We start from the raw sequence: 25,690 nt of genomic DNA on the forward strand, positions 1-25,690 counted from the left end.
GATGTTGCAGAGGTAGGTGTTGTACACTTCCTGAAGTCTATGCACATCTCTTTGGTCTTATTGGTATTGAGGACCAAGTGTGATTCATCACACCACTCTACAAAGTAATTTAGGACCGGGCCATGGTGTTCCTCGTCATCATGCAACAGGCTGATCAAGGCAGTGTCATCAGCGAACTTAACGAGGTGTCTGTCAGGATGGGAACTAGTACAACTATTAGTGTACAGGAAGGGGGACTAAACACTTCCCTAAGGAGAGCCTTTGTTGGTGGTGCGTATGTCCGACAGGTGGGGGACCTACTTTGACCCGCTGTGACTTCTGGCTCAGGAAGTCCAACAGCCACAAAACCAGCCCCCCAATCTAAGGAGAAGTCCCTTATGAGTCTCTGTGCCAGAATGTAAGGCTAGATTGTGTTGGAAGGCAGAAGAGAAGTCAACATACAGAACCCTGACATGGGATTTTTGGCACCTTCTAGATGTCTATAGACCATGTTGAGGAGAGTAAGAATGGCATCATCAACTCCTCTGCTGGGCTGATAGTCAAACTGAAACGGGTCGAGGAGCTTCTGGGTGGCGCTGAGAATGTGACTTTTCACAGCCTCGTGTTTGATCATGTTCAAACAAGCACAGTCAAATATCTAATGAAGCACTGATAAAATAGTACATTTCTGTTGGTACAGCAAGTGGTCACTTTCATCTGTGTTATCAGATATTGAATATTGGTTGAGTGGCTGGATTCAATTAAACCTGCACCATGGGAAAACAATGTTTTGTTTTTGTACTGCAATGTTTCATTACGGAGTGATTATAGATAAAGTAGCTAATAGTGTGTTTCTGTGTTTTGTTCAGAGTGTGGAGGACCCGGGTCCGGCCCACAAGGCAGGGCTGAAAGCTGGTGACCTCATCACTCATGTGAATGGAGAGACGGTCCACGGCCTGGTCCACACTGAGGTGGTGGAACTGCTGCTCAAGGTCAGAGAACATTAGATATAAAGCTTTCATCAGATAGAACTGCTAATAACAATTGTCCACCATTACATCCACAAAAGGTTATGACGCAATCGCATAAGGTATCTGGAGTTTGTAACTTGATACTCTCATGATGGAGCTCATATATAAGTCCAGAGGGGGTGTGGTATATAGCCAATATACCACGACTAAGGGCTGTTCTTAAGCATGACGCAATGCGGTATGTATATGGTATATTGGCCATATATCACAAACCCCTGAGGTACCTTATTACTATTATAAACTAGTTACCAATGTAATTAGAGCAGTTAAAATAAAGGTTGTCGTACCTGTCGTATACGGTCTGATATACCATTGCTGTCAGCCAATCAGCATTCAGGGCTTGAACCACCCAGTTTATAATAGACTGTTTATCTAGCGGTAATTTAATTTACAGTCACGCCCACTTTTTTAACTTAACCCTGTTTGTAACTTCATACTCTTACAATGGAGCTAATTCATTTTGGGCCAGTTTATCTTATGGATCTCTGTATTTGCTTACTTTCCAGAGTGGCAGTAGGGTAGCCATCTCCACCACTGCGTTTGAGAACACCTTCATCAAAACAGGGCCTGCCAGGAGGAACAGCTACAGGAGCAAGATGGTCCGACGCACCAAGAAGCCCAAGAAGGAGAAGACGCAAGAAAGGCAAGAAATTCGTGTTTGGTTTAGTGTTATTTTCTATACGAGAAACCATTTTGTTATTAGATATGAACTATATCTAATAGTTAACAACACTATCAACAAGGCAGGTCCTACAGGCCCTAGTTGTGTCTTGTCGCACGTTGACTACTATTCAGTCGTGTGGTCAGGTGCCACAAAAAAGGACTTAGGAAAATTGCAATTGGCTCAGAACAGGGCATAACGGCTGGCCCTTGGATGTACACAGAGAGCTAATCATAATATGCATGTCAATCTCTCCTGCCTCAAAGTGGAGGAGTGATTTACTTCATCACTACTTGTATTTATGAGCGGTATTAACATGTTGAATGCACCAAGCTGTCTGTCTAAACTACTGGCGCACAGCTCGGACACACATGCATACCACACAAGAGATGCCACGAGGTCTCTTCACAGTCCCCAAGTCCAGAACAGACTATGGGAGGTGCACAGTACTACATAGAGCCATGACTACATGGAACTCTATTCCACGTCAAGTAACTGATGCAAGCAAGAGAATCAGATTTTAAAATACTGATAAAAAACACCTTATGGAACAGCGGTGACTGTGAAGCAACACAAACGTAGGCACAGACACATGCATACACACACACACACACGATAACATACGCACTATACACACATACACATGGATTTAGTACTGTAGATATGTGGTGGAGTAGGCGCCTGAGGGCACACACTGTTGTGAAATCTGTGAATATATTGTAATGTTTTTTTAAATTGTATAAACTGCCCTAATTTTGCAGGACCCCAGCAGCTAATGGGGATCCATAATAATACAAATGAACTAAATCTCTATAAGTCTGCTCTGTAGAGGTCGCTAGTAAATTTTAACATCTAACATGTCCAGATTTTGTCATATACAGTATAACCACAGGGTGTAGCTGTGGCTCCTTGCAACGGTGCTAAAACTGTCTGTCACTGCTTGACAATGTCAACCCTCGTCACATGTTAGTCTTAAGTTTTTAATTTCAAAGATCTTACTCTGGCTTTCCTTTTTCTTTCACTTAATTGTTTAATTGATTACTCGGGAATATTATGTACATTGTTTACCACCATTTTAAGAACAATGATCATAGATGTCACAACACTACACATCTATTTTCTACCTACAAAAATTGCATTTTCTATGGAACATTCTTGCTTGGCCCTATAGTGGTGGACTGATTCAGTGTCTTCTCTCTGTGTCTTCTCTCTTTGCGCTCTTTGCCAGAACGCATATATAGTAATAACACCATTTGAAGTATAATTCTCTTAGATTAGACTGTCTAGAGCACAGGTGTCAAACTCATTCCACGGGGGGCCGAGTGTCTGCGGGTTTTCGCTCCTCCCTTGTACTTGATTGATGAATTAACATCACTAATTAGTTAGGAACTCCCCACACCTGGTTGTCTAGGGCTTTATTGAAAGGAAAAACCAAAAACCTGCAGACACTAGGCCCTCCGTGGAATGAGTTTGACACCCCTGGTCTAGAGTCTAGACCACCAATCTAATGTAGGGAGTGCCTGGGCCTCATAGTGATAGACTGACCGTGTCTTCTCTCTTTCCCCACAGGCGGCGGTCTGTTTTCAGGCGTTTTGCCATGCAGCCCTCCCCTCTGCTCCACACCAGCCGCAGTTTCTCCTCCTTCAACCGCTCCCTGTCCTCTGGGGAGAGTCTCCCAGGTTCCCCTACTCACAGCATGTCTCCCCGCTCCCCCACTGCAGCTTTCCGACCCACCCCTGACTTCAATCAGTCAGGTGAGAGTGACCGTCTTTCATTTACATTTTATGGAATAAAATTGATTTTAATCAATAAAATACGTGGTGATAGTTGAATAACGTCCTTCCCTCTGTGTTTCCAGGTGGCAACTCCTCTCAGAGTAGCTCTCCCAGCTCCAGCGCTCCAAACTCCCCCGCAGGCTCCGGCCACATCCGTCCCAGCACCCTCCACGGCCTGGGCCCCAAACTGACTGGCCAGAGGCTCCGACAGGGCCGTCGCAAGTCTGTCGGTAGCATTCCCCTCTCCCCTCTGGCCCGCACCCCATCCCCGACCCCCCAGCCCACCTCCCCGCAGCGCTCTCCCTCTCCTTTACTTAGCCATGGGTCCATGGGGATCTCCAAGACCACCCAAGCATTCCCAGTCAAGATGCACTCGCCCCCCACCATTGTCCGCCACATGGCACGTCCCAAGAGCGCAGAGCCTCCCCGTTCGCCGCTCCTTAAGCGGGTGCAGTCGGAGGAGAAGCTGTCGCCCTCCTACACGGGCGACAAGAAGCACATGTGTTCCAGGAAGCACAACCTGGAGGTGACCCAGGAAGAGGCCCAGGGAGAAGAGTTGATGCCTGGGGACAGGGACCACCACACCCTGCAGAGTGTGGAGGAGACGTCCTGCGAGCCTCCGGCCATCACCCGGGTCCGGCCGGCAGAGCAGGGCTGCCTCAAGAGGCCTGTTGGACGCAAGGTGGGCCGCCAGGAGTCTATGGAGGAGCTGGACAAGGAGAAACTGAAAGCCAAGGTGGTGATGAAAAGACAGGACTGGTCAGAGAGGCGAGAGTCCCTGCAGAAGCAGGACGCACTACAGGAGTCTGATATGTCTGGTGCTGAAGGAGGAAGAAGCCAGGGCAGAAATCAAGGCTCAGAGACAGTCTCACTGGAAGGCAAAGCTGCCAGCACCACTGTGAAAGATGTCCTGTACAAGAAGCTGAACACTCGGGCCAGTGACGGCAGCCCTGAACCACTAGTGGGCAATAGCTCTGACTCGCCACTGTGCTCCATCCACCCTGACTGGAGCCCCCAGAAGACTGAATGGCAGCTGTACAGGCAGAGCAAGGAGGGTGGTAAGCCAGACAGGCTTGACTTCAAGGCCCCCAACATGGAGTTTGCCCGGAAGAGGCAGTCATTCGAGGAGCGAGAAGACTGCATGTGTCGACTCTCTCCCGTCATTCATGAGAGCCTTCATTTTGGCTCCACCCGGTCCAAGAGTCTTCAGCTGGACTCTGCCCTGGTTCTAGACCATGTCAAGGGTACCATGGGTAGCGTCCACTCCAGCCCTGAGGGCCTGAACCCCAAGATATTTGCTGGGAGAGGAGAGGGAAGCGCCGTGGAGAAACTCCAGCTCATCTCCTCCAGTGAAGGCTCCCTCAGGAAGACCTCCTCAGAGTATAAGCTGGAGGGGCGTCTGGTCTCCTCCCTCAAACCCCTGGAGGGCACCCTAGACATTGGCCTGCTCTCCGGGCCAAGGGTGTCTAAAACAGACACCTGCCTCTCTAAGATGTCTGATGGTGATATGGACTCGATAGGGACGCCCATGTGGCTGCAAAGCCCAGTTGAGCGGCAGGTGTTGATTCCCCTGCTAAAACCATCTGACAAGCAGAAGAGCCCCCCCACCAGTATACTAAGCCCTGGAGCTGTTGTGGCCCTTAGCAGTCCAATTCCCACCAACGAGGAGGCTAGTATTACCAACACAGGGCTTAAATGCAGTACCAGTGGTGAGAAGCCACACAACAGACCTAGTCACCATGAACCCCCAATGGCTCTCTCCAAGGCGGAGGTCTCAGACTTTGGGGGGAAACAAGAGAGCAGGTCCAGTATGATAACTCACGATCATAGGGCATTCCGCCACAGCGCCCACTTCTCCAACTGTGGGAAGACGCCCTCCATACGGGAGGTCAGCAACGAAGACCAGGAGGAGGAGGTGGAGCCACCTCAAGAGACCCCAGCCCCCGCACAGCAAAACAACACCGATATCTCCAAGACATCAGATACAGTTGTCGTTCCAAAGACGGAGAGTCCCAGAAATACTGGTGCATCCTTCCCTGCCTCAAAGGTGGAGGTTCAAGCAACTGCCCTTCATGCAGCTGTACCAGTGAAGCAAAGTTCAGATTGTCAGTCAGGGCCCAGTTACCTGCAGAGCAATGAGAAACAAAGACCAGCTGAGAATACAAGTAGCATCACTACAGGTGTACAATATAATTTAGAGAAGACTTCATACCTGTCAAAGCAGCAGATGGTATACAGCTGTCCCTCGACAGTGACCACAACACAAATGTCCATCCCTGCTCCAATCTCTAGTCTTGGAGATATGAACCGAACAAGTGGTCAAATGTCTCCAAGACAGGACGCCACAGGGAAAACCCAAAACTCGGACAAGGTTCAAAGCAACAGGCCAGTACTAAACAAGGACAGTGAACCGGCCAGTGTGTCTGCTGTTGAGGAGCTCAAAGCTGCAAACGCAGCAAGAGATAAAATGGCCGAAGTCAGAGAGACAAGTCCTAAAGTGGATGTAAAATGTGTCTTATCTAAAGGAATTTTGGACACTGCAACTGCTAAAACAGAAGCAACACAGAGGTGTGATCAATGTGAAGATGCTTGTCCCATTGGCAGTCAGGTAGCTATTAGTAGTGTAGCAAAGCAAATGAGACACGGTCCCACTTCACCAAAGACAAAGGGTAGCATTGCAAAGACTGGAGAGAAGCCATATTTAACACACCGACTTGCTGAAAAGACTTGGGTCAAAGGGGCTCTTGAGGCAGAAATCAGAGTCTCTAAAAAGCAAACTGCTGATGTGAATACCAAAGAGACGAGTCCTGTGCTGATAGTGAAGCAGTCACCACCAAGTCCTGCTTCAACAAATCAAACAACCATCAATCCCAAAACTAAGCCAAGATCTGAGGAAGAGAGGGAGAGGTATGAAGTGAAAACTCCCACCTCAGTCGTCAAAGTAAGCCTGGATTCAAAACAGCAAGAAACTACAGTCTCAATGGTCAAAGAAATCCCAGACTCAAAGCAGGAAGAACCCCTACTCAAAACCTCGGTCCAAAGCCACATTGTCAAAGAGAGTTTAGACTCCAAACTAAACAAATCTTTGTGCCAAACTCCTGTCCCAACCCCAGTTGTCAGACACCACTCTGACCCAAAACAGAAAGAACCAGAACTCCACACCTTTGCCCCAACCCCAGCCCAAGTCATCAAAGATAACCTGGACTCAAAACAAAAATCACCCCCTCACAAAACCTCTGCCTCAACCTCAATGAACTCAAAACAAAAGGAAATCACTACTTCAGCTGTTAGACAAATCATAGACTCAAAACAGAAATCCCCCCCTCACAAAACTCTTGCCCCAACTGCAACCCCAGTAATGAAAGAGCCAGCGCCGGTCCTTGCTGCACCCCGACAGCAGGCCCAAAAAGAGCCTCCGACCGGAACCAGTGCTCCCTCCCAGTCTACCCCTGTACCAGTCCTGCCGGCCCTAGCCATGAGAAGAGAAGCACACCCACCCAACGGTGGAGCTCTCTCAAGCAGGGCCAGCGGCAGCACCGGACAGGAGGCTGTGGTCCAGACCTCCAGGGAGGATCAGGGGAGACCGAGGGTAGAGGCTCCCAGGTCAGAGGGCCTTAGATCAGACTCTCATAGGAGTCTGGGTGGGGTGGATACCACAGGGCCAACACCCACCAGCAACAGCACCCCCCAGGCCAAACACAGTAAAGCTGAATCCAGGGTCACTAACTCTGATAAACAGGTAGCCTGCAGCCGAAAAGAACAGGCTGACAAGAAGAAAAGGGAGTCTGGTCAAGAGGCAGCGTCTACACAGAAAAACACAAAGAGAGAGACTTTGAAAATGGCTACTGTGGTGAAAGAGGGTTCAGACAAAGATTCGGCCCGACACAAGCAAACCAAGGAGTCGCCACGCGGCCCCGCAAACAAAGGAAATGCGGAATTTAAAAAATAAGACAGCAGCCACCCTTACTTTTGCGATATGTCCAAGATAAGACAAGGCAGACATTTTCGTTATTCATAGTGTCATCATACCTTATTTTTTTGAGAACCGGGGAAGCTGTTACTTCAGTGTTTATATGGCGTGAGAGAGGTGTGTTATCCTGAGAGAGAGAGAGTGTGTGTGTGTGTGTAGTGGTGTAAGCATATGCTTGGGCGATACTGTAAATGTGTAATGTTTTTGGACTGAATGTAGAAAATGATTTGCTGCTCATTTGTGGTCCTCTGCTGTGTGAAGAAAAAAAGTGTCATTTGTATCCTGTGATTGTTTGGAGGTTTTATTTTTTAATCGACAGCAGAGTGCAATGTGCAATCAAAATGTCAGTGGGCAGTAAGGAGTAGCCTTTTCCAAGGTTTTGAATTGCACTCTGGGTTTAGAGTTCTGGGTTAAGAGCACCTGAAATTGAAGGTAGCAGACTTTCGATGCGTGTAGACTGAACTATTTCACTCCCACTCAAAAAGCTTTGTGAGGTGAAAATAGGGTAGTCATGGCACATCATCGGATTAACCATTTTAGTTGTGTGACAGTGATGCAGATCATTCACTGGCAAGCGTCATACAGAAGTCAAATATCACCAAAAGTTTGTTTAGATACTTTTTGTCACTTTTTTTTTTATTACCTAGAGGTGAAATGTGTTTTTTTGTTTTGGGTAGCGGTGCACAGCAGGAATGCACTATGTCCTGTGCTTCTCACCTAGAACTATTTAATATGGAATCATCTTACGGTTCTGGAATCATATTTAGTGGAAGGGGCCTTAGAGTTAAGGGAGAATTCAAAAAAAAAACTTGCTGTTCTTAGCAGGTTATGGTGTAATTCACATTCCTTTCACATCTCTACATTTCTAAACCTTTGATTTTTATGCAATTGTGTACATAAGTATGACAAAACTAACTGTAAAAATTGGGATACATGGGCTTAAGTGAATATATGTGTTTGTTTTGTATATATATATATATTTTGCAATGTCATGTTTGTATACTCAATGATATGTCATTTCAGAATAATGTTCCGCTTGATAATTCTGTGGTCTAGAATAAGCTAATGTAATGTCTATGTATATCTATCCAAAATACATCCTCTCTCTAACAGTCATTTTAACACATTCTGATATGTTCAGAATTTTACTTGAGGAGAAATAAAGCTTACATGGGAAATTGTGCTTTTCCTCAAATGTAGTGTTGAAAATAAACAGAAAACAACTGTGAGAGGGGCAAGTGGTTCCCAAGAATGCGTTCAATCGTGATTTTGTCGTGAAGATGTATGAAGAATTGTAATGACCGTGTAAATTTGAGATACTTCGCTGAGCCCAGGAGGAAATATGTTATGACAATGTGTAGAATGCAAGCTCCAAGGAGTTAGAATAAACCAACAATTCTAAGTATGTTTGCCACACTATGGAAGAGATTTCTCAGTCCATTTTTAAGGAGGTGTCTGCGTCTATTGGGTGTTGTTTTCCAGTTGTGTTTATATTTGTACGGACAGACATTCATACAATGTGAAATGTATTTTCGGGTATGGTAAATTTAAAAAGGGCTTCAATTCAAGTAAATGTCAAGCAAATTTATTGAGAATGTCAGGGTTGCAAGAGATTAGATTTCAGTTACAGTACTGAAGTTGTGTTCTAGCCTTGTATTGTTTTTGTCGTTTTCATTATTTTTCCGTAAGTGATGCAGTAGCCTACATTTATGTACCAGATCGGCCAGATGAAACTGTGCCCAGTTAAATGTCTAGCTAACAATCGGCTTGAAAGGACGGATTTTGTAAAAACAAAATGCACCAATATACAAATCTTAGTTCATATACATAAATGTCATTATTCTAGACAGTTGATGTTTAGATGATGATACTAGCTTTGTGTATCAGAAAAAGGTTGACTTCTTTTACACTGACATAGGGATGTCCTGTAGTTCAGCTGTCAAGCCTTTTGATTGCATTCCCAAAATAGCAGACAAAGTAGGTTTCTAATTATGGGATACAATATTAACTCTATAATGTAGGATATGTCATAACAATAAACAATCTACTGTATCTTAGGGAGGCAAACAAAAAATACTATGTAAACTGGACATAATATATTTACATAAATTGCATACTGTACCCAAGAAGGCACATTGTAGACAAATAAGATTGATTGTAGAGATTTTTTAAATGTGTTAACCGAATCTGAAGTTTTACTATTCTCATTAGTTATTGTAAATCTATTGTCAAACATTTGGGCAGAAGAGAAATTCACCTTTAATATTAGACACCTTTTCCCTCCTAGTTGTAGTAGTTTGGGGAGAGTAGGATAAGAATGATTGCGATAAATGTCTTATGGAGCTCATCTTGTCCCCTGTCAAACAGGCTCTGGATACAGACATAAATTAATCGAAAACACTTTCTTTGAATGACGGAGCATATATTTGTCTCCATGCCTTTTGTTTCTGACGATTGACATTTAAATCCTTTAAAAAAAAGCACATTCAATGTTTGTTTACAAATTCTTCATGGATGTATATTTTGTATATTGTGTAATTGATTTGCCAAATCTGTGTACTACATCACAGGAAATATGTTTGATAGTAGTGTTTGTGATTTCCTCACCTACCCAGCCACCCAGTTGTGCTGTTAGACTGTCTGTTGCCACCCAGTTGTGCTGTTAGACTGTCTGTTTCAAAAACCGTCGGGTCCCACATGGTCCTGCTTGTTTTTTGTTTTCTTTTTTCCTTTGTGTGAAACTAGCATTAGATGAACTTGCTTACTATGTTTTGTCTTTTAGGATCTGTGCAATAAAATTGTTTGAGTTTTGGTATTTCGCCCAAGGAAACCTCTATGGATGTCATAGATGTTGTATATTAAAACAGATATTTATACTTCTAAAGTTGCATAACACTGAGAATAAAAAGCATGATAAAACTCATTTTTTCTTTTTGTTGATTTAATGAAATTATCATAAATGTGAAAATGCATATTTTTTTTGCGTTGTGATGTAGAGATTATTAAGAGCTGCATATGCCTGACCTTGTATTTAACCTTGGAAAGTTCAGCTGTAAGGCATGTGATTGAACTACCCTGATTGTTAGTCAGTGAACTAAACTTTGCTCTGTTCCCTTAATTAAGATCATCTATAAATGCTGAAACTATCATCTCCAACCACTTTCTTTGGAGGTGAAGTTTAGGGTTGGGCTAGGGTTATTGGAAAGTTAGTTGAACTGTTACCATCTGCAGTTGACTATATCCTTATAACCTGTTACCTTAGTTCGTATCCTCTATTTCTTTCTTAATGATGACAAATGCAATTGGTAAAATTGCCATTGACATAACGACAAGTCCAAATGCTAACATGCCTGCGGAAAAAAACACAATTCAAATGCACATCTGATAACCTTTCCTTTGAACCAACACATTGTCCTATCAATGTTCATCACTTTATTGGCATTGCTCTGAATCCAACCAATTAATTGAATATTGGAACAGTTGCATGCTAAAGGGTTGTCACTCAGGTCAATTTTGCTCTTTTCTGTTAAAGCTTTGACACAGTCTACGTCAACTATTTCTATCTGATTCATGGCTAAATTTAGCAGGACATTATTCAGTGTAGAGAATTCATTCATACTGGCTACAACTAGTTTATTACCACTAAGATCTGCATACGCCAGGTTGGTGAGGTAGCGAAATGCATTCTTATTGACAGATATGACATCACACACTGCCAAAACCAGTCTCTGTAGAAGAGGAACATGTATAAACATCTCACCATTAGAAACAATCCTGTCCTTAAAGGAACCGCCCCTCAAATTGAGACTCTCCAGGCTTTTCAGAACTTCCAGAAGGTTCCACTGGACACTGAAGTCACCAAACTTCCATGAGATATTTAGCCTTCGGAGAGGACCACCTGCTGCGGCATGGGCAATGCGGGTGACTTTCCAATTCTATCAACCCTGACGTCTTGTTGAATGGCTGGTGCCCCACTTCATGGAAGTTGCAGCTGGACTTCACAGCACTGAGCTCCGCCTGTCAGCAAACTGCTTTGACTCAAGTCAAGCTGCTTCAGCTTGGTGGCATTCCTCTGGCAGCTCTCTTTAAAGTCCATCCCGAAGGTCAGCTGTTGGGCCCGGTTGCCCTTCACAGACAGAACAGTCAGCTGGGGAAGCAAGGCGGCGTTGGTCTGACACAGGTCCTTGAAGCTGTTCAGGATGAGGTGGGTAAGAGATGCCATCTTGGCGATGGAGGCCGGCAGGGAGTGGAGATTAGACCTGGTGAGGTCCAGCTTCTGAAGGCCCTTCAGGCACTCGAATGGGGCGTCATCGGTCAGATCTGGGAAGTGCTGTAGTTGGAGGCTCAGTTCATTCACAGTGGTGTTACAGAAAGCGTGAAGGGACTCAGCCCGCATGGTGGCAGGTGGGCTGTCCTCGTAGACCCCCAGAGAGAGAATGTTGGTCTGAACTCCTCTCAATCCGGCTAAGATTATTGAAATGTCTCCTTCGCTGAGACAGTCACTCAAATCTAGGCTGTTGAAGTGACAGGACTTGGGTATAATGTACACAATGATGTTGCCTTCGAAGCTGACGTCGAAGGCTGGCATTCTTCAGTACGGCCACCTCTGCAGCTGATATATTCTGGAGGCAATTCATTGGAAGTTTGAGTGTCCTCATTTTTTGCTAGTTGAACTGGTTTAGATCATGTAAGGAGTCAATGTCATTGTCACCAAGGTCCAGTGTCTCTAAAGATGTGAGATTCATGCGAGGGGAGGAATTTCAGATCATCCATTGATGTCGGAGTTAAACTAAGATGTTTCAGGGACTGAGGTCCTACAAAAGCATCATCCGACAAAAACATTAACTGGTTCCCTATGCAGACAACCTTACAAATTACACCTAGCAAGAGTTTGGGACTATAAGGTTCTATCTGCATAAAGATGATTCTGAGATAATGGGCTTTAAAGTTCCGAAGCCTCATTCGTTTGAATGGTGTCAGCAATTTTTGTATTGTTTTTTTTAAACTAACTTAATGAATTGGGGTATTTAGAGTACTATATTTAAGTGCCAATGCCCTCGAAGCCGGTGTTCGGGAGATATATTGGCACGTGTTAGGCCTGGTCGGCAAACGTGCCAATGTATCCTCCAAACACCGGCTTTGAGTTTATCACTTTTATACAAGGGGTTACCAACATATTAAAATAATGATTGACATATTTTCTTTAACGTTATTTTGATGAATTTATTCATACTATTTCATCCTTCCACAGATATAGGCCCGACACAAATCTAAGGTTGCTACCCAAACCGGCTGGACGTTCGTTCTAAGTGTTCCATTGCCATACTGGCTTGCAACGTTCTTATCCCTTGCTTGCTAGCTAGCCAGCTACGGCTAATGTACAGTGACGTCAAAAAGTGCAACCAGAATAACAGAAAAGTAGCTGCATTTGCATTTGTATAAGCTGTTTTCTATAGACGTTTATTTGGATACATCCATAACAATGAGCTAATGAGGCGCGATTTCGGCTGGCATAGAAAATGTGCTCACTAGTGAAAGAGATTTGCGTCAATTCAAATCTGGTATCAGGACAAAATGTGATTCAGAGTCACCGAATATACTTAAAATACTTAAATTAAACTCAAGCGATAAATGGTAAATGCAATTTTCGTATATACGGGTTCACTGTATCACCGCGCAGGGTAGAACAGGGAACTCTCGAATGTGCGCAAACAACAGTTATTATACTATGACAGCCATCCGTTGGCCTATCACAGTAGAGGCTGAGCGTGGTTTAAACTTTGCTCAGCCTATCGCTAGCACTCAGACTGGTCCCAGTCCCTTGGTGCTCGCAGGTGTCCGCATCTGGTCTTTGGGTAGATTAGATCTGTCTTGTTCCGCTCCCCAGATGCTACACTCAAACAGTTCCTAATATGGTATTGTCCAGTGTTCTACCCCCCCTGGTTGGCCTAGAGATATGCACCCCTTCCCTCTCCAGATTGACCACAGCTTTTATAGCATGGCACTCTATGTTGCTCAGTCTTTACACACATACACACACACACACACATCTGCATTGTTTGTGTGTGTGTGTAACAAAACAATATTAATCTTCAAACAATATGGTAGCGGGCTATAGTGCATAAACATAAATCCTAACACTAGTCAGGACACTGATGTTCAGAGGAGCATTCAGGATTAAACCCACCTTTTGTAGCTTTATTTTGTTAAATGTTCTGTCAACTCAATTTTGACAAATGCAGATAGAACCTTATAGTCCCAAGTTCTCGATAGGCGTAAAGGGAAGCTGCAAATGCAACACTGGTGGGATTACAATACAATGCCAATGATGTCTCCATTGTCTGGAACAAAAGTCAGTTTTTTCCCCCCCAGGGCTCTGTCTGAGTGTATCATGTCACTCATAGGGATATGATCCGTGTATGTGCCCAGAGCAGTCGGCACACTGTAAAACTGGAACCAAGCCCACACCAAGGGATTGGGAAGAACAAATGCTTTGAGTTTGTCATTTCTCACTAACAATGGGAGCTCTGCCATACCGGAGGCTGTCCCTAGCAAAGGACAAGTGACAGTTTGTGAGAGTCGCGTTTTAGTGGCTCTGCCATTTGGGATGGACACCAGATTTATATAAACTTTTCAGGTCAGTTGTAAATTAATATGCAATCACTATTTCACGTGCCACTTGTTCATTTGAAAGTTCCTGTGGACAAAAATTAAATACATGTTTCCCCTTTTGATATAATTATTTAGTCCCTTCTTACAATGAAATAAGCAGGTATTAAAGGTAGACTGCAGATATTGAGATGAGCGAGATGCAAGACTTCGCTCTCACGCAGTCACACACAGTATCTGCGCATGGGTTCGCTTCAATCTGTTCACAGCTTTGTAGCCAGGGTCAAAAACAGCGGAAAATTTGAGCAACCACTTACATAACGCAGTTTCTCTGGACCCTTACAACGTCGGAGGTCCCCCCTCCCCCCATTTATTCCGAACCAGTCTATTTGATCTGACATTACAGGTTTATATTTACCAATACCATATGTTGGTGTTGAGGAAATCATGCGTGTAGTAGAATAACTAAATTAAAAAGGAATTAGTGCAGGTGCAAAAATAAGTGAACCCCAAGTTGCGTTGGTTAAATCAAGTAGGAAAGTAGAATCAGGTGGGTAAATAATTGGGTACCAAATGAACCAATCAAAGGAGCGATAATTAGGAAAGAGTTTGGGGGGACTCTGATAAATAGAGAAAAGAAACCTGGTCAGTTTGGTGTTACCCATCCTGGTGAATTCAAAGCACACCATGCAGAAAGGAAAGGAGATCTCAGAGGACATCAAGATGAGGGTAGTGAGAGCTATAAAATCATCAGAAAAAATATTTGATCTCCATCAGTCCACTGTGAGGCAAATCATTTACAACTGGAAAGCATTTTACATGACAGCAACTCAGGCCTAGAAGTAAACATCCTTTCAAAATATCCCCAAGATCCACAATGAACAACAAATCAGTAAAAACCAACCAAAACTTAACATCTAGAGATTTGCAGACCTCCCTTACTGCATCTCAGGTAACTGTGCTTCAACAATAAGAACACTGAATTGAAATGTCATTCATGGGAGGGTTGCTAGGAAGAAGCCTCTGCTGTCAAAAAATAACCAAACTGCCCAGCTTTACTTTGCCTGAGACCACCTGGACAAACAAGGTTTTTGGAAGTCCATTCTCTGGACCTAGGAGTCCAAAATGTACCTTTTTGGTCACTATCAATACCACTGTGTTTGGTGAAAACCCAACACTGCCTACCACTAAAATAACCTTATCCCAACAGTCAAGCATGGTAGTGGGAATGTCAAGATCTGGGGCTGCTTTTCCTCCTCTGGACCTGGAGGACTCCACATCATTAAGGGAACCATGAATTCTGAGGTATACCAGGAGATGATTGAACAGAACGTCAGGCCATCAGTCAAGGAGCTACAGCTGGGCTGAAAATGGGTCTTCCAACAAGACAACGACCCAAAGCATTTAAGAAAATCTACAAAAGAGCGGCTCAGGAGAAAGAAGAGTTGTGTTTTGGATTAGCCAAGTCAAAGCAGGCAGTTCATGCCAGACACCCCTCAAACCTCACTCAATTGGCTGAGTTCTATAAGGAGGAGTGGGCAAAATCCCTCAAAACAGATGTCAGAGACTGATTACTGGCTATATGAGACGTTTACTCCAAGTTATCCCTGCTAATGGAGGTGCCACAAGCTATTGACTGAAGGGGTTGACATTTTTGCACACATCAAATCTGAGTTTCTGTTAAATAAACCACTTTGTGAAATAAATAATAGATAAATATTTTTTGGTTTGTCATTTACTTGGAATGTCTTTATTACGTATTGCGGTTTAGATAAGGATTTTGTTTTTAAATATTCTATAGTAAAATAATGACGAGCCCTGTAGGGTTCACACACCTTCAAGCAGCATTGTATAACTTTCAAAATACAGCCGTCATGATGCATTTGGCATTATATGATGCCAAATGCTTCATACCTGTCCGTAGATCGCCGATATAGAATTGTGAGGAGGCATATACAGTATGTCTATTGCGCTGCACACAATTGAAACAGTCTTGAATGATGTGTGCCAATATGTACCAGAGATAAGGAACTGTTGATATTGCAAACACAGTCTATAGGCTACATGTGCACCACCAAGTCAGAACATTATGCTAAGTTATGAGGGGGAAAGGGACATAGGCTACTAACAGCTTACTACACAACATATACTTAGTATTACTTTCTTAGCTACAAGACATTTTTGGAATCACCTTGTTGTGCTCACTTGAACAGGAAGGTGGCACGGTTGTCCTTCGTGGGCAAATCTTTGTCATCAAAGTCTGTCATTCTTTGGATTTATGGTGCTTTCAAGACAACTGGGAACTCAGAAAATCATGACATCAGTGATCTTCAGGTCGGAGCTCGAGAAAGAGGCCAGAATTCCTTGGAATTTCGAGTTGGATGACCATGTTTTCCCAGTCGGAGCTCTTGTTTTCTTGAGTTCCCAGTTGACTTGAACTCACTGAAGTCTGAGATTTCCCAGCTCTGAGTTTCCAGTTGTTTTGATCATGGCAGAAGTCATGCTCGATTGACAGCATGGCCAATATACTCAACCTTTTTTTGGCCCATGATATTTAATGTTATTCCTTTTAAGCTTGGAAAAAAGACCCTAAAACCCAGACTTGGACCACACACCCACGCCACTGAATAGCAGGCACTGATTGCATTGCAACGCTTACAGTTAGCCACTGATTCCTTCCAAACCACTCATTGTTGAATTTGTGATTTCCAACTTGTTGTGTAATGTTTGTCCAATGGCCGATGAGCTTTTTATCTATAATTTCTCTTCATATCACAAGAATTGAGAAGGATTTGCCAGTAGATTGTCGACTTGATTCATGACAATGACTGCTAGCTTGCTAGCTAAGATTTTGAAAGTATGATGTTGACATGATCAATCCAATCAAAGCTACGGTAGATATAACGTGACTTGACGTCGTTTTATCTGTGGCCAATGACCTTTAGTTTATTTGGATGGGCACTTCTAATGTAACTCTAGGGCAGCACCCAAAGGGCTTGAATTTTCGAGTTCTACCCGTAGATTTTGCAGTGACGTAGTTTCCCCACGAGGGACAGAACACTGAGGCAATCACAGCGCAACTAGAGAACATTACCAACCCCTAAGCTTCATATTTTCCGCTGGATGCCCCACCACCACAGAAAGCACTAAGCTAGGCTGAAACACCTGCATTTTGGAGCTGCTTTCCTCAAGAAAGATAAAAAGAGACCATGTTTGTACGCAGCTTTATTAACTCAGTGATTTTGATTTTTTACATTGTTTGCAAACTGATACAGTGCATTCGGAAAGTATTGTCCCCTTGACTTTTTCAACATTTTCTTACGTTACAGCCTTGTTCTCAGATGGATAAAATAAAAAAAACAATCCTCTTCAAAATCCTCTTCAATTACAGCCTTGTGTCTTTTTGGGTATGATGCTACAAGCTTAGCACACCTGTATTAGGGGGTTTCTCCCATTCTTCTCTGCAGATCCTCTCAAGCTCTGTCAGGTTGGGTGGGGAGCATCGCTGCACAGCTATTTTCATGTCTCTCCAGAGATGTTAGATCGGATTCAAGTCCGGGCTCTGGCTGGGCCACTCAAGGACATTCAGAGACTTGTCCCGAAGCCACTCGTGTTGTCTTGGCTGTGTGTTTAGGGTCGTTGTCCTGTTGGAAGGTGAACCTTCAACCCAGTCTGAGGTCCTGAGAACTCTGGAGCAGGTTTTCATCAAGGATCTCTTTGTACTTTGCTCCGTTCATCTTTCCCTCAATCCCGACTATTCTTCCTGTCCCTGACGCTGAAAAACATCCCCACAGCATGATGCTGCCACTGCCATGCTTCACAGTAGGGATGGTGCCAGGTTTCCTCCAGATGTGACGCATTCAATCTTGGCCAGAGACCAGAGAATCTTGTTTCTGATGGTCTGAGAGTCTTTAGGTACGTTTTGGCAAACTCCAAGCAGACTGTCGTGCCATTTACTGAGGAGTGTCTTCTGTCTAGTCACTCTACCATAAAGGCCTGATTGGTGGAGTGCTGCAGAGATGGCTGTTCTTCTGAAAGGTTCTCCCATCTCCAAGAGGAACTCTGGAGCTATATCAGAGTGACCATTGGGTTCTTGGTCACCTCCCTGACCAAGGCCTTCTCCCCCGGAAGTGCTGAGTAATCTTCCTCCATTTAAGAACGATAGAGGCCATTGTGTTCTTGGGGACCTTCAATGCTGTAGAAATGTTTTAGTACCCTTCCCCAGATCTGTGCCTCGACACAATCCTGTCTCTGAGCTCTACGGACAATTCACTTGGTTTTTGCACTGATATGCACTCTCAACTATGGGACCTTGTATAGACAGGTGTGTGCCTTTTCAAATCATGTCCAATCAATTGAATTTACCACAGGTGGACTCTAATCAAGTTGTAGAAACATCTCAAGGATGATCAATGGAAACAGGATGCACCTGAGCTCAATTTCAAGTCTCATAGCGAAAGATCTGAATACTTCCAAAAACCTGTTTTTGCTTTGTCATTATGGGGTATTGTGTGTAGATTGATGAGGGGGAAGAAAACAATTTAATACATTTTATAATAAAGCTGTAACGTAACAACATTTGGAAAAAGTCAAGGGTCTGAATACTTTCCGAATGCTCTGTCCAGTATGTGACACGTATTAATGCCAAAATAACATGCAAAACAGGCTTCAAAAAAAGTATTACATATATATATATATATATATATATATATATATATACAGTACCAGTCAAACGTTTGGACACACCTACCCATTCAAGGGTTTTTCTTTATTTTAACTATTTTCTACATTGTAGAATAATAGTGAAGACATCAAAACTATGAAAGAACACATGAAATGTAGTAACCAAAAAAGTGTTATATAATATATTTGTTTATTTGAGATTCTTCAAAGTAGCCACCCTTTGCCTTGATGACAGCTTTGCACACTTTTGGCATTCTCTCAACCAGTTTCATGAGGTAGTCACCTGGAATGCATTTCAATTAACAGGTGTGCTAAACAGGTGTGGCTCCAAACAGGTGGGGCTCTGCGCTCTTAGTGGTTGCAGGAATTGACCCACTATGGTGTTTACTTTCTGCATCTACGTCATATCACTGAGTCTACCTTTAAAATGAGAAGGGACTAGGCCAATTACCAATTGGTACCAATTGGTATCATAATCTGATTTTATGTGATTTACTCAAAATTGTTTCTTAATTTATAGATCTACAACTGATAGGGTGGCTACTAAAATATTTTAATCTGAGAGCTTTCTAACTACAGTTCCTCTGAGTTGACAGAGCCAGAGTTAGTTTGAAACCAAAATGGCTGCCATCCCGTCTTCAGACCACAGAGGACAGAATTTCTCTACCACATTAGTATCTCACTTTACAATAAATCAGCATATCTACAGAATAAATTTAAGTTTTGGTAAGGCATGACTGCAGTCCTTAGTTTATCATTGTCTTTAATGTGTCATGAGACTTGATATTAACGTCAAATACTTGTGGATGTGGCATACATCCTCGAACAACAGGGGGCACTGTCAGGCCATCTTTACGCATGTGGGTTGCAATGAAATGAATGCTCATCTGTTATGCAACAACTCTATCCAATTGAGAGATAAAGAAGACACACATTATAATCTCTGTATAAATAGATATAAATCTTTGGGTGATTAGGATACCACCCTGAATAAGCTGCATATTCGACAGAGAGACCAAAGATTAGTGTCCAGTCACTCAATCCCAAATCCAAATGGGATTCTGTGGGATTCTGATGTGCTCAGAGGGAATTTAAAATGTTAAAGATGCTGAACACACATTAATATTGCATATATAATACACCACACAATGCAATCTGTGATAAACACAAACAATGTTATGTATTATTGCATGTGATGTACTGTATTTCCTGAATACAATACAGCAGCAAGACTTGATTCACAGCACTAGGCCATGTAATAATACTGCGATCTCTTCGTGCAGCAGAAGTAGGCCCAGAATAGAAACGTACTGAATTATGCCCACTCCAGATTACATACAAACACAAGTCAATCCTGTGACCTCTGCCTCCATTCAATAACCCTTGCTGCATCATCTGTGTAATTACAGTACAGTCGTGATCAGGCAGATGTAGCCTACTGGCACCCACCACCCTCACTGAGTCATTAACAAAAAAGCCAGGCAGGCACAGACAAAACTAATCACTTCAGGGATATTTAAAAAATGGGTTCTGATAAAATAGGGCAGAAAAAAAGGATATCGGGTTTGGGTATTGAGGCCGGCCAGCCAGCCATGGTAAAACTGTCATGGCAGTGGGGATGTCGTGGATGATGGCGAAGAAGTCAAAGGTCTCCCATGGCAGGGTTTAGCACAAAGCGCAGTCAGCAGCGCTATTCTGACCTACATCACTCAATTAGACATCAATGGACACTGGCCGCTGCATGTGGAACAGCCAGGCCCTTAATCTCCCCCAAATGTAAATAATCTTTACAGCCCCTCTGACTAAACCAGTGAAAGAGGGGTAGGAAGGTGGAAAGGGGGGCTTGTGTGTGAGAATATAATATAATTGTGTATTTTCCTTCAGATAGACTAACGACTAACCCCCCCCCCCCCCCCCCCCCCCATGTGCATTGAGAAAGAGAAGGGGGCATACAGGTAAACAAGGGGATATTATGATTGCTACTCTGCATTGGTTGGGAGCTGAGGTTAGGAGTATATTGCCAGGAGGAGAAATTTCCCACAGCCCGGAGAAGTTTGTTTGGGTTTATGCAATCACCAAGGTTACTTTAGGCAGTTTGTTATTCAGTTAGACTAGACTTGGGTATCTTCACTGCATGTATCTTGGGTTCCTCTTGAGTTTCTCTTTAGCTTTATAGTTGTTTGTATTGCCTATTTATGACAGTTATTTATAGTTACAGGGAGGTCTTATTTTCAGTGGAAGCCTTGACTGGCTTTTTACTTTTCCATGTGGCCCACTGGCCTATGTTTGACATGTTATCCGTCTCTTTCGTATAACCGCAGTGACGCAGTGATAAGGTTTCCTGTTAGTCAACAAGCTAGGCAGCAGCATGAAATTGGAACTGTTCACCAATTTACACAATGGGCAAAATGGGCTACGGTACAGGAGAGTGCAGACGGAGGGAGATGGGGTATGGTACAGGAGAGTGCAGACGGAGAGAGATGGGGTATGGTACAGGAGAGTGCAGACGGAGGGAGATGGGGTATGGTACAGGAGAGTGCAGACGGAGAGAGATGGGGTATGGTACAGGAGAGTGCAGACAGAGAGAGATGGGGTACGGTACAAGAGAGTGCAGACGGAGGGAGATGGGGTACAGGAGAGTCTGGAAGGTGAATGATGGAGATGGACAGTATCTTGATGGGACTTCTCGTTGATGTCACTGAACGCTACATGGCCAGCGTGACAGCAAGCGGTGGAGGCAGGAGTGGAAGGCATTGTTTACTGAGGCTTGTTTATGTCATTAATTTAACAAAGAGGCTGATCTCAATTCTAACCATGTGACATACATTGTGTTGTTAACAATAAGGTGTGGATTTAAAAGGAAACAAGCACTCAGGCACTACACGCACGTAGGTGAACATGTAGGCGCAAGCAGGTGCACACACATGTACATGCGCATGCACACACAGTATTATCCCACAATCTGTCCCGGTGGACAATAACAGCTCAAAGAAAAGGTTCTAAGCACTGCAACCTTCTCTTTATTTAATAATGTGGTTTCTTGTGGTTGAGTTGAGCCATTTGAGCAGCTATACTCATGCATTTGTATAACCCTGTACTATTTATATATTATGTTTTCTGTGTCTACATGCTACAATGCAAATTGCCCTTTCAAGATCATGAAGACTACAGTATTGTAGTCAATGTGAACAACCCCATGCCATTGTCTACATTCTTAATCAATTAGGATAAAACCATCAAAAGGCAGCATTGCTTAATGAAGTAGTAGACTGCCCCAGGAGAAGGGTTGGTGTGGTGTGGAATGCTAGTTGTCTCTGTCTGCATGCCTCTGACACAGTTCCTCTGGAGGCATGCAATATGAGAGGAGGATAAATCCTCTCTGGCTTCTATTCACTTCTGCCGTTGGACGTAGGTCAGGTACATTTTGTTACTTGGGAATCCGCCAAGCCCTAGCCCCAACCCCCGTATTCTGAATGTTGCAATTAATACGGCCTAGGCTTTAGACAGAAAGAACCAAGGCTGGCCATTCACACAAAAGGAGGAGAAGCTATGTAGTCAATATAATTATATAGGAATAAGCTTACTCTGTTAGATAAATAGTGTTATAAATAAACGGTGGGTGAGAAAATGCATTAGAAGAGAGAAGTCCCTCTGCATTGTATTCTGTGTGTGTGTGTTGTGTGTGTATATTTGTACGTGTGTCCTGGGGGAGCTCCCATTGCGCCATAAGTGCTCAAGATTCTTACACAGAAAATGCAAAGAGTCCAGAGGTTGGAGTACAATCCATCCGTTAGCTCTAGTGTTTGTTTAAGGATTTTGTACTGGCAGCTTTTCATTTGTTCTGTTTTTTCCCTCCCCCAGTAACGCTGAACATGGTGGTTTTGAAAGCATACAGTGTATATACAGTGCATTCGGAAAGTATTCAGACACCTTGACTTTTTAGCATTTTGATATGTTAGACTTATTCTAAAATGGATAACATCATTTTTATTTCTCATCAATCTACACACAATACCCCATAATTTTTGCAAATGTATTACAAATAAAAACTTAAATATTACATTTACATAAGTATTCAGACCCTTTACTCAGTACTTTGTTGAAGCAGCTTTGGCAGCGATTACAGCCTCAAGTCTTCTTGTGTATGACGCTACAAGCTTGGCACATATGTATTTGGGGAGTTTCTCCCATTCTTCTCTGCAGATCCTCTCAAGCTCTGTCAGGTTGGATGGGGAGTGTCGCTGTACAGCTATTTTCAGGTCTCTCCAGCGATGTTAGATCGGGTTCAAGTCCGGGCTCTGGCTGGGCCACTCAAGGACATTCAGAGACTTGTCCCGAAGCCACTCATGGGTTGTCTTGGCTATGTGCTTAGGGTCTTTGTCCTGTTGGAAGGTGAACCGTCGCCCCAGTCTGAGGTCCTGAGTGTTCTGGAGCAAGTTTTCATCAAGGATCTGTCTGTACTTTGCTTCGTTAAACTTTTCCTCGATCCTGACTAATCTCCCTGTCCCTGCCGCTGAAAAACAGCCCCACAGCATGATGCTGCCACCACCATGCTTCACCATATGGATAGTGCCAGGTTTCCTCCAGACATGACGCTTGGCATTCAAGCCAAAGTGTTCAATCTTGGTTTCATCAGACCAGAGAATCTTGTTTCTCATGGTCTGAAAGTCCTTAAGGTGCCTTTAGGCAAACTCCAAGCGGGCTGCCATGTGCCTTTTACTGAGGAGTGGCTTCCGTCTGGCCACTCTACCATAAAGGCCTGATTGGTGGAGTGCTGCAGTGATGGCTGTCTGGAAGGTCTCCCATCTCCACAGAGGAACTCAGGAGCTCTTTCAGAGTGACCATCGGGTTCTTGGTCACCTCCCTGACCAAGGCCCTTCTCCCACAATTGCTCGGTTTGGCTGGGCGGATAGCTCTAGGAAGAGTCTCGGTGGTTCCGAACTTCTTCCATTTAAGAACGTTGGAGGCCACTGTCTTCTGGGAACCTTCAGTGCTGCCCCAAAACATTTTTGGTACCCTTCTCCAGATCTGTGCCTCGACAGAATCCTGTCTCGGAGCTCTGCGGACTATTCTTTCGACCTCATGGCTTGGTTTTTGCTTTGACATGCACTGTCAACAGTGGGAACTTATATAGACAGGTGTGTGCCTTTCCAAATCATGTCCAATCAATTAAATTTACCACAGGTGGACTCCAAGTTGTAGAAACATTTCAAACAGGATGCACCTGAGCTCAATTTGGATTCTCATAGCAAAGGGTCTGAATACTTATCCTCTACAGGATCAGTGTGTCCCCCCCGCCGGACGGTTGAGCTAACGTGCGCTAATGTGATTAGCATGAGGTTGTAAGTCACAGGAACATTTCCCAGGACATAGACATATCTGATATGGGCAGAAAGCTTAAATTATTGTTAATCTAACTGCACAGTCCAATTTACAGTAGCTATTACAGTGAAAGAATACCATGTTATTGTTTGAGGAGAGTGCACCGTTATGAACTTTAAAATGTATATATAAACCAATTCGGCACATTTGAGCAGACTTGATACGACATTTTGAACAAAAATGCAATGGTTAATTGGATCACTCTAAAACTATGCACATACATTGCCAAAATTGAAATTCCTCCTTTCTCTTGCATTTCAAAGATGATGGGAAAAATATATTTTACCAGATATAATGTGTTATATTCTCCTATATTAATTTCACATTTCCACAAACTTCAAAGTGTTTCCTTTCAAATGGTATCAAGAGTATACATATCCTTGCTTCAGGTCCTGAGCTACAGGCAGTTAGATTTTGGTATGTCATTTTAGGTGAAAAATGGGGGGGGAAAGGGTCCGATCCTTAAGAGTTTTATGTAAATAAGGTTTTTAAGTTTATTTTTAATACATATTTTTATTTAATACATTTTGGAATAAAGCTGTAGCGTAACAAAATGTGGAAAAAGTCAAGGGGTCTGAATACTTTCCGAAGGCACTGTATGTTGATGTATACCATATTGTTGACCCAGTGTGTCTCAAATGTATTGATAAATGGATCATTTTAGTGAGATAGTTGTAGGCCCAATGTATACACTGAAATTGGATGTATATCTCTCAGCGATGCTAGAGGCACAAAAAAAAGATTAGTGAGATTATCTAAGGGCCTCATGAAATGAGGGCCTCATAGAACAGCTGTATAAAAAATAGAACTGTATAAAACTGATACAGAGATTATATTGGGATTTGAGGTGTTGCAGCAGATTATATTTTCATCACTCAAAATAAATTCCTTTGTGTTCTGATGTGGATAGGAGGGAGCACCCTATCCACATCGACGAGACAGTAGTGGAGAAGGTGGAAAGTTTTAAGTTTCTTGGCGTATACATCACAGACAAACTGAAATGGTCCACCCACACAGACAGTGTGGTGAAGAAGGCGCAACAGCCCCTCTTCAACTTCAGGAGGCTGAAGAAATTTGGCTTGTCACCTAAAACCCTCACAAACTTTTACAGATGCACAATTGAGAGCATCCTGTCGGGTTGTATCACCGCCAGGTACAGCAACTGCCCAGCCCTCAACCGCAGGGCTCTCCAAAGGGTGGTGCGGTCTGCACAACGCATCACCGGGGGCAAACTACCTGCCCTCCAGGACACCTACAGCACCCGGTCACAGAAAGGCCAAAAAGATCATCAAGGACAACAACCACCCGAGCCACTGCCTGTTCACCCCGCTACCATCCAGAAGGCGAGGTCAGTACAGGTGCATCAAAGCTGGGACCGAGAGACTAAAAACAGCTTCTATCTCAAGGCCATCAGCCTGTTAAACAGCAATCACTAACTCAGAGAGGCTGCATACAGACTCAAATCATTGGCCACTTTAATAAATGGATCACTAGTCACTTTAAATAATGTCAATTTAATAATGCTTACATATTTTACATTCCTCATCTCATATGTATATACTGTATCTTATACCATCTATTGAATCTTGCCTATGTTGCT

The 25,690-nt window shown here is 43.5% G+C and overlaps 2 protein-coding genes across 2 annotated transcripts in view; one reads left to right on the plus strand and one right to left on the minus strand.

Annotated features, from left to right (window-relative positions):
* The window catches only part of mast4 (microtubule associated serine/threonine kinase family member 4), a 182,125-nt gene extending 171,786 nt beyond the window's left edge, over nucleotides 1-10,339 (plus strand). The window contains exons 26-29 of the mRNA XM_038971316.1: nucleotides 849-971; nucleotides 1,517-1,653; nucleotides 3,241-3,425; nucleotides 3,530-10,339. Of these exons, the coding sequence (XP_038827244.1) occupies nucleotides 849-971; nucleotides 1,517-1,653; nucleotides 3,241-3,425; nucleotides 3,530-7,395 (4,311 nt within the window). The 3' untranslated portion in view covers nucleotides 7,396-10,339. The remainder of the gene's footprint in view (nucleotides 1-848; nucleotides 972-1,516; nucleotides 1,654-3,240; nucleotides 3,426-3,529) is intronic.
* cd180 (CD180 molecule) overlaps nucleotides 9,700-25,690 on the minus strand; it is a 74,723-nt gene continuing 58,732 nt past the window's right edge. The window contains 5 exon segments of the mRNA XM_038970084.1: nucleotides 9,700-9,786; nucleotides 10,806-11,314; nucleotides 11,419-12,017; nucleotides 12,019-12,158; nucleotides 12,160-12,269. Coding sequence (XP_038826012.1) covers nucleotides 9,700-9,786; nucleotides 10,806-11,314; nucleotides 11,419-12,017; nucleotides 12,019-12,158; nucleotides 12,160-12,269 — 1,445 coding nt within the window.

The sequence above is a fragment of the Salvelinus namaycush genome, chromosome 31 (genome assembly GCF_016432855.1).
Source record: "Salvelinus namaycush isolate Seneca chromosome 31, SaNama_1.0, whole genome shotgun sequence".
Taxonomy (NCBI): Eukaryota; Metazoa; Chordata; class Actinopteri; order Salmoniformes; family Salmonidae; genus Salvelinus; species Salvelinus namaycush.